The 10,000-nt window shown below is 38.6% G+C and overlaps 1 protein-coding gene across 3 annotated transcripts in view; it reads right to left on the bottom strand.

The window, feature by feature from the left end:
• LOC143035348 (lipase 3-like) overlaps positions 1-9,889 on the bottom strand; it is a 44,589-nt gene extending 34,700 nt beyond the window's left edge. For 2 of the 3 annotated variants that reach the window (XM_076202335.1, XM_076202336.1), the window contains exon 1: positions 9,776-9,889. In XM_076202335.1, coding sequence (XP_076058450.1) covers positions 9,776-9,840 — 65 coding nt within the window. In that variant the 5' untranslated portion in view covers positions 9,841-9,889. The remainder of the gene's footprint in view (positions 1-9,775) is intronic. The other variant, XM_076202337.1, reaches the window with a different exon arrangement.
• Between the last annotated feature and the right edge of the window lie 111 nt (positions 9,890-10,000).

Below are 10,000 nucleotides of genomic sequence, written 5' to 3'. Positions count from 1 at the left end.
CGCAGCTTCTGACGTCATTTGGATGTTTCCGTTTTCTCTTTGTGAAACACCGAAGAAAACTGTGAAACGCTAAGGAAGACTGGAATTATTATATTCCCCCCCCTGTTATCTCTCTCTCTCTAGCTCATTGCTATTATCAGTGTGTGTGTGTATTTAACTAATTGTATTTACCTAGTTGTATTTTACGGGAAGGGGAGCTATGCTCGTGGGGTCCCGTTTTCGTATCTCATTTTATCTAAACTATTTTTAAATTCATGTATTGCTTTTGCACACACCACTTTCTCATCTAACTTGTTCCAACTGTCTATTACTCTGTGAGGAAAGCTGTTCTTTTTCAGGTCTCTTCTATAGCTGCCTTTTTTTATTTTCTTTCCATGTCCTCTTGTATTTCTGTCATCCCATTTTATCAGATTCTCTCTATCAGTAATTTCTATGCCTTTCATGATTCTGTAAATAGCTATCAAATCTCCTCTCTCTCTTCTTTGCTCTAGTGTCTGTAGTTCAAGTTTTGCTAGTCTCTCTTCATATGATAGTTTTGTGAGTGTAGGTGCCAATTTTGTAATTGCTCTTTGTATTCTTTCAAGTTTTTTATACGTTTTTTTGCACTTGGTGACCATATCGTTGCTGCATATTCCAATCTTGGTCTTATCAGGGTGATTAGAATTTTCTTCACCATTTCTTCATCCAGGTATGTAAATGCAACTTTGATTGTTCTTATTAAATTATAGTGTGTGTGTGTGTGTGTGTGTGTGTGTGTGTGTGTGTGTGTGTGTGTGTGTGTGTGTGTGTGTGTGTGTGTGTGTGTGTGTTTTATGAAAAGGGGATATATCGTCGTGTGTGCTTATATGTGTACATGTTCACATGTGTGTGTGATTCATCTTGGTCTTTTGGATCCCGTGTTGGACTCGTGATCGACAGCTATTTCCCTCCCGGAAGAGAGCTCAGAGCTCGTATGTCCGATCTATGAACTTACACGCACACATATCTCCAACTCCCCGCCCACGAGAGTTGGAGTAACGACTCGAAACACAGCGAGACTGAAAAAAAAATCATCCTGGATAGGATTCGAACCAGGTACCGCCAATATTTTACAACTGTGTGTCAGACTCTCAGCCAATTGCGCCACCGAATTATTAAATTTATTATTGGTGTGTGTGTGTATTTATATAGTTTCATCTTACGGGAATGGGAGATATCATCGTGTGTACTTATATGTGTACACATTCACATATGTGTGTGTGTGTGTGTGTGTGTGTGTATGTGTGTGTATGTATGTGTGTGCGTGTATTCTATTGGAAGGGGATATATCGTCGTGTGTGCTTATATGTGTACATGTTCACATGTGTGTGTGATTCATCTTTGTCTTTTGGATCACGTACTGGACTCGTGATCGACAGCTATCTCCCTCCCGGAAGAGAGCTCAGAGCTCGTATGTCCGATCTATGAACTTACACGCACACATATCTCCAACTCCCCGCCCACGAGAGTTGGAGTAACGACTCGAAGCGCAGCGAGACTGATTTTTTTTTTTAACTTGGACTGGTTTCGAACCAATTATTGCCAACACTTAGACTTTGAAGGCCTGACTCTCAACCGATTACGCCACCGAGAAATTATATACGGTGATTAGTATTTGTATAATTTTATTTTACGGAAAGGGGGAGATAACGTCGTGTGTACTTATATGTGTACACGTTCACATATATATATATATGTGTGTTTTATATACTTGTATTTTACGGGGAGATATCGTCGTGTGTGCTTATATGTGTACACGTTCACATGTGCGTGTATTTGCAGGGAAACGATGAAAATTAACATTTGGCTTAATTCCTCTTAGGTTTGAGCCACAACCCTTTATGGTACAATAAGCCATATTGTCAAGATCTATATATACCGGTATATATAGATCTTCATTGTCAGAATATAACTAATTGCGTGGAGCTGTGCGAGCGGAGGCAGCAACACTCCCCGTACGACGAGCCAGCTACAACTAACAGCAACGGGACGTGCGAAGCCCACTTTGAGCAGCCAGGTGATGTCACGGGCCCGCTGCGCCAACTCTCTCGAAATTCGGTCGGAAGTGGTTAGACCTGGTATATCTAGATCTTGGTATAGACATTTGAATTGTTTTCACGGAACCTATGAAGGAGTGTGATGAACACTATTAAGAATAAATCTATTTACCCATTTATTTATTTATTAGCTTGTTTTATTAATTTATTTAGATGTTTATTTATTCATTAATTTATTTAGATGTTTATTTATTTATTTATCTATCTATTTTCGTGAGGTTCTGTCAGGAGCTCAGAAAGCAACGCGACATGACGTCACACGTTACCCGTTGGAAGCGTGGAATGCACAGCAGATTCTCGAGTCGTCTCTCTCTCTCTTTCTCTTTCTCGTTAGGTCAATCATAAAGGCAATAAAAATGTTTTAATCGCTTATGTTATGTCACAATAAACTTTTATAGACATCTGATTATCTTCATGTAATCTATGATTAAACTTGTATAGACGATTGAATACTAAATAAAAACTGAACTATAACAATGGGTTCTGATCCTGCGTGACACACATAGGTACAAGCGTATTAATATATAGAAGATAATGATAATAGCAATAATGATAACACTATGATAATGTTTTAATAAACATCAAAACAACAATATCTGACTTAAAACAATAATTTTGTATTCTATGGTTTACATCTATTCAAGAAAATTACCCAACTGTAAGCTAAGAGTAATTAATACACTGGGAAATACATCACGTAATCGAAAAAATAAAATAAAATCGTATTGACGTTATGAGAACTGTAGAGTCAAAACTTTTGCTCGCGACTGTACAAGGAAAGCATAAAAAGATATAGGACCTATCACCCACCCCATTAAATCTATACTCCCGGCCTCTGTATATAGTAGTCCGACTGAGAACAGAAAAATACTGATAATAATGATAACGATGATGATGATAGTGATAATAATAATGATAATAATAATAATAGTAATAATAATAATAATAATAATAATAATAATAATAATAATAATAATAACAATAATAATAATAGCAATAATAATAATAATAATAATAATAATAATAATAATAATAATAATAACAATGATAATAATAAAATAATAATAATAATAATAATAATAATAATAATAACGGTGATGATAGTAATAATAATAACAACTACAATAATAATAATTGCGCAAACGAACAAATAGTCGACTTCTAGGTTTGTGGCGGTGGCCCTCAGCCTTGCGACGCGACGGTCCGAAACAGTTCATGCATGAAGTACAGCGGTTAAATCAACAATTGTGCATTTCTTGACAAAAGCATGAAATTTGGCATTCGTATAGTCAACGGTATGTACGTTAAGCACAAGCTGGGTAAGCATCGCTCTCACCTTGGTAACAGGCAACCATCTTGAATTTCAAAATGGCTGCCATAATTTTTTTAGTTGGAGGTATGTCACTTTGCAGATAACATATAAACATGATCTTAGTGTCTAAATCTATATTTCCAAGGTTAGATAATCTTTTCTAGGGAGGCTATTTATCATCAGATGGCACTATATATATTAAATCACCTTGTGAATCCCCCAAAAAATGGATTTCAAAGGTGGTATAATGCCAGTTGACAAAAACGTATTATATGGAATAATTATGATACTTATGAAATATAAATATCCTATATACTTATATTTCATAAGAACAAAATAAATGTGCAAAATTCAGTTGTAGGATGCTCTTGACTCAAAGACAGCATTCCTGCCTCCCTTCTGTGAAAATTCACACAGTACGTGCATGGCAACTCGTCAAGCTAACACAGGTTCCTGTCATCACAGCAGACCAGCCACTATATGTCATTGCAAAACAGGTGTAGTGGACTAGACCAGACCTTTGGAGAGGGTAAGATGGTGGTTATGATGGTGTGGCCTGCACACTGAAATGAATCTACTTAAATTGCTCGGAAACTGGGTGCGGGATTGTGAATGAACGACCGCACTAATACAGGCTGGTGTCACTTCTTCTGGTCGAACAGAATCGATGCTGTCTGGCACATACGTCTCACATAGCAAGCATGCCTATCAGGTGACAATTGCATCCCTTCAGTTTTTGCAAAACCGTGCGCATCTGCAGTATCTGGGATAAACTGCAGCTGGCAAGACACCTCGGTCACATGAGCAATGGTCTGCAAAGCAGTGCAAAGAACAGCCAATTCAAAAACTGGACACTGGCGCAAGAACTGGAACGGATGGTTTTACAGTTCATCCGATAAATTCGGGAAAGGAATTTCCAGTTGCATGTCTAATGTTTGCTGCAGATTCTTCGATGGGTCTTGGCACTCGACCCCACAAACAACATCAGGTGGCTAACTGGACGTTTCAAGCATGGTCGACCTTGAAGCAACACATCCTGGTGTTCAAAAGTAATTTATGGATAGCAATTTTGTTGTGCATAAAACTAAGAAAATCTTTTCTGCTATGGCAATGGAGCAATGCCATGAACAACTCGATGCTTGTGTGTGAAGAAATATGCATCCAGTCAATCAGGAAAAATCAACAGCACACCACGAACAACAGAGTTGTATCCAGAATGTTTTTGCCAAAGATGGCCGCTCCTTGTTATCTACGTTGGAGATGAAAAACCTTTTCCTTGAAGACAGTGGAGACATGATCACCCTTGACACTAAAGTTATTATGAACACTGATGTCGTGCAAGCAGTATATACAATTCAAGACAGGCAAGATGCAGTATTGCAAGTATTTTGAGGAACGTCTTCAAAGCAAGCCAAATAAGTCACTGACATTGCGACAAAGAACACAATGCCACTCTTCAGTTCACTTCATACGAAGTTGTTACGAAACATCAATGAAAACAAATTGCAGGCTATTTCCCAGGCTCTACATTGTTTGTGAAGCCTGGCAAGTGGATCTTGACAAGTTCTTTGAACATGAAAACAAGGAATTTCCACCACTCATTTCAGATATAGGCCAGCTCTGACGAGTAGGTCAGATTTATTGGGGGTGCCTGGAAAAGCTGCCTCCCTCATCGCATCATGCTCCTGATGTAGAGGCAAAAATGATTGATAGTGCTGAAGTTGTTCATATGCTGAAGCTACATGACAGCCTCACCCTTGAAGACTATGCTCGACAGATATTCATTCCCTACATTAATTCCCAAGTGGAGTATGTCAGCAGAGTTAACCTTGCATTGGATAGATACTTGTCTGGGAGTCTCAAGCACTCCACACATGATCTCAGGATGAAGAGCGGGTCTAGTCAGATGCAACGTGTTCTTCTAAAACAGTGGTTCCCAAACTTTTTTTCTGTCATTTCCCCCTTGCACCCAGTTCAACCATCCAGATTTCCCCCTTTCATGTGTATGAGGGAAAGAGTAGTTAAAACACACTGTGACTATTTACTAATTTATTTTTCAAATGTACATATATACTGATAAACAGGCATTCTCTCTCTCTCCCTCAGACATGAGAAAATTCATCTGAGATTTTTTTAGTTCATAGGTAATTATTTCCCCCCTGGTAGCTTCAAATTTCCCCCCGGGGGGAAATTTCCCCCAGTTTGGGAACCCCTGTTCTAGAATCACCTATCCCCTAGAACTGGGAAGTTTCCTTAGATCAGAGAAGAACAGAGGAATTGCCCCAGTATTTATCAGTGTGTGAAAACAAACAACGCCAATGGAAAGGTGGTTCTGAGCACATATGTGCTACTTTTCTTGCTTTCGTAAAAAAATACACAATTCAGACAAATTTGCGTACAGAAATATAGCCAACTGTGGTGTTATCAGTGTATGTTATTTTTTAGTGTCATGTGTTTTTACTTTTTAATTTAAGAAATTAATTCCACTTAAATAGAGCCAAATCTGGTATAATGAATGCTTGTTGTGATTTTATGTCATGTATTTTGTTTTTAATTTAAATAATGCATTTCAGTGTACTGAAATGTGTCGGGACACAAAAATCATGCCTTTATGGCGTCTTTCAGCCAAGATATTGCAAATCTCAGATCTTATGAGAGGCCAAATTAAAGGTCAAGATGGCGACCGTTACCATGATGATAGCACTGTGTACCTAGATTAAAATCAATGTAGTTATATCATGGGCTAAAATTGTACCAATTTTCTTGCTTTCGTGATAGAGCGCACAATTCTGACTTATTGTGGTCTTTAACCGCTGTACTAGAGGTAATGTCCCACTGTCAGGATTGGCGGAAAAATAAGTAAAAGTGAGGGAGAGCGATAAAGATGCAAGTCTCGCCTTTCCACAGTTGGGACCTGAGGAGAATGGCAAGAATGCTGATCTCAGTTCTGAAGGCTTCTTCACTTGTTTCTAAAGAATCCCAAATATTTTATTTAAAGAAATCAAATTGAATACATGCCCTCACGAATCTTGAGTTCTGGTTATTCATTTCAACAATAAACTTTGATTTTGATATCTGGTATGGCTGGCGCCAACGGAATAATTGGAAATGAAGCAAAACCGCTAAGTCTAGCTCCGTGATAAATCTGTGCCGACTTGAATTTCCTTTCACAAACGCACCAGCTCGATGAGTTTGCCGACGTCTGCAATTACTCATGAATACTTGACTAGGTTAGCGGCGTTGATTTAGGTCAGTTTGAATAAAAACTTAGATAACTATGTTGAAAATCGCAAAAACATTGTCTATCACTTGTTGACATTTATTATGATTGTGATATTTACACTTTTGAGGTAGGGTTCTGCAGATTCGTGCGCAGTTCAACTTAACCACACATAACCATGCACATATTTTACAGACTATTTGGCACTAGCTTCAAGTGTAGACATAACCATGAAATAGACGGGGCAGAGGATTTCTCTCAAGGAGCTCTTTACCTACTTGTGGTCCCTAGGCTAAACTCATCAGTGGGTTCCCAAATTTATAGAAATATGGCATGTTTCAGTATCCAATATCTATATGTTATATATATATATATATATATATATATATATATATATATATATATATATATATATATATATATATATATTAGTGGCCTGTGCCTATTGATAAATCCGGCCCTGACCAACAACAAAAACGACGACACTTGGCCATCTAACAGCTTAACTTTTAAGCCTTAGACAATGCTATCAATGTTATAGACTTCAACATGCATCGTAATACACAGGCCACCATTATACAGTCTCTTTTCTTCAATTGTCTTTTTTCCCGTCATTTTTAAAAACGTTTTAAAATATTCAATTCGCCTGGATTTCATTCCAACAAGTTTCCATTGAAATATTTCTTCAATATCTTTCAATGAAAGCACGTCTTCAGTCAACAGGAAATTTTCATGAGAGCCACCAAAAAGAGAAAAAACCAAAGCGCGTTTACATAAAGATGTTAAACGGAGCAAATTGTCCCCAAAATCCTTTGGCTTTATATCGTCATAACCACTGCGCTACTCTGACTCCACTGCGTTACTGGCGTAATCGACCCGTGGTGGTCACGTGTTCATTTAATTGCGGGTTCGATTCCCGCACCTCTCTCCGATCCCTACCAGATGCGACTTGCTTTTAAACACCGCCTACATAAATTTACGGAGTCCAACCCTAATCTAACTTATTTCTCAACTCTGAGGTCCTGAACTTCAATTAAGCCAGTAGTTTTTGAGTATTTTCACTGTTTACACCCCTTTCAATTCGCAAGCAGTCCCGTAAGGACCAATAGGTCTGCTGCTGCTTGCATCTTCTTTGTATTTGCTATACCAGTCCAAGCGTATAGGGCAACGGTTTACAAGTGGATGCCACAAGAAGGAAACTAGTGGTTTTTTAGTGGATGAACAACGATTAACTTGAGTGATGAAGTGACCGCAAGGAAGTTAATGAACAGCAATACATAACTTTGGGATTAGTGAGAAAATAAGTTGAGAATCACTGGAATAGAGCAAAGATGTTTGGGCCGCAGCCACTCAGCGCCTCCTCATCTTCACCACACATCAGTGCCTTCCTTGAGAAGCATATAAAGTTCTCGTACTTCGAACTCGATTCTATAAAAAAAAAGAAAAAAAAAAAAAAAAACAGTGTTGGGGGATAGCTTGTCCTTGTCGGGGACGTGGAAAGGGTCTATTGCCCGCGGTCGGATTACGTTTCCTTCAAGGATGGCGTCAGGTCAGGGTGGACAAGTTTAGAAACGAGTTTACGAAGTGCTAGTGATTGCATCTGGGGTCCAATGTCCTTTTGATGTATCAAGATCAAGTAGTTATTTAATGAGGACCATAGACTGTGTTAATAATATACGGATGTGTGTGTGTGGTGTGGGGGGGGTCATTGCTCTTTTGAAATATTATGGTTAATTAATTATTCAATGAGGATCATAGAGTGGTCGTAATATATGTATTTGGGTGTGTGTGTGTGGGGGGGGGTTCTGGGGATTGGGGATGAGGGTAGTATGGGGTGGGGGGGGGTGAGGCCTTGAAGAGTTGTGGAAAGTACCCAGAGGCACGTGAGCTATTGTAGTGTTGTCGTGTAATTATCCAGTTGTAGTACACAGAAAAGGCGCAACGTTCGTTGGATCCCGTCTCCTACTCACCAACTTAATTTATACCCTTGATTTCCAATTATCACGTTTAGATTTGAATTCATGAATTGTTGGACCTAGGTCTATATCACCTTCTAAGCTATTCCATGTATGTATGTATGTATGTAGGTATGTATGTGTACATATATAGTATATATATATATATATATATATATATATATATATATATATATATATATATATATATATATATATATATATATATATATATATATATATTTTTATATATATATATATATATATATATATAAGGGAAACTACTTCTTCACATCCTTTAGACATGTGATCTTTGTTGTGTGCACTTACGATATCTAACATGTGTGTGTATTAATCCCTAAATTTGTTTCAGCCCTTCGACATGCCTGTATTCATGGTAAGACTGAGCACAAAACCAAGTTACATAGGTTATGTAGGGCACTCTGATAATGACAGTATGGTTGTGTCCTATTTCCTGTCCTGGCTGTTTCTTGGCCTTTGCTATGAGCTACATCCTGCTGCTGCACGACGACGACTGCTGGTTCATTGTAACAAGAGAAAACGGGCACAGAATTTACCCACCGTGACAAGCATAGATATTTAACATGAAGTTTACGTTTTCTAATAGCTCCTAACCTGACCTACCTTACGTAACAATTCCACAGAAAAAAAATTGAAATGAAAAAACGAGAAAAGTGATACTGGAATAAAACCCAATTGCGAGTTTAACAATTGTTGAAGCGGTATTAATTAGCAAAATCCTTTACTGGACGTCCAGTTATCATCGTACTGTGTCCTCCCTTCTAGCAGGGAAAAAAGGACAAAAAGCCACAGGACCGAAGACCACGGGATGTGACATTACCGAGACATGTGACTTCCCCGGGTCCCTCCCACCCCCAGCCCCAAACCTAACCTAACCTCGCCTTAATCACTTGTAATCTGGTCTTAACCTGAAGACGACCATATATGTAGGCCTGGAAAAGCGAAAATTACAAAATTAAATAAACGTTCTGACGCTTGTTGTATTTTCCTCTAGAGTTTGAACATTGAAGAGAAGAATAGATACAGAAAATTAGCGAAATGATATATCTTACAACCATTGATACCCCAAGTGCTTTGACATTTCGTGTATGTATTATATATACATACGCACGCACGCATATATATATATATTAAATGCTGCACGTACCTATAATGTACACAAGAGAAATACCTTTGCACCGACGTTTGATGAACAGCGAGAAGAGGGTGGCTGTGATGTTCTGTATAGGTGTCCATTCGCCGCCCGTGGCCAGCCAGCCAACACTCACCCGCTTCCCACCGCAGTTGCGCGCACACTGATGCCTCTTGCATGAAGATTTCACTACCATACTCAGGTTACTCTGTCCTTCCGTCTTTCTTTCTCTTTCTCTCCCTCTCCCTCCCCCACCGCGTTTCC

The sequence above is a fragment of the Oratosquilla oratoria genome, chromosome 18, assembly GCF_046742065.1.
Source record: "Oratosquilla oratoria isolate Oo_2021 chromosome 18, ASM4674206v1, whole genome shotgun sequence".
NCBI lineage: Eukaryota > Metazoa > Arthropoda > Malacostraca > Stomatopoda > Squillidae > Oratosquilla > Oratosquilla oratoria.
The sequence above is the reverse complement of the archived record's forward strand: the minus strand, read 5'-3'. Positions and strand labels throughout refer to the sequence as shown.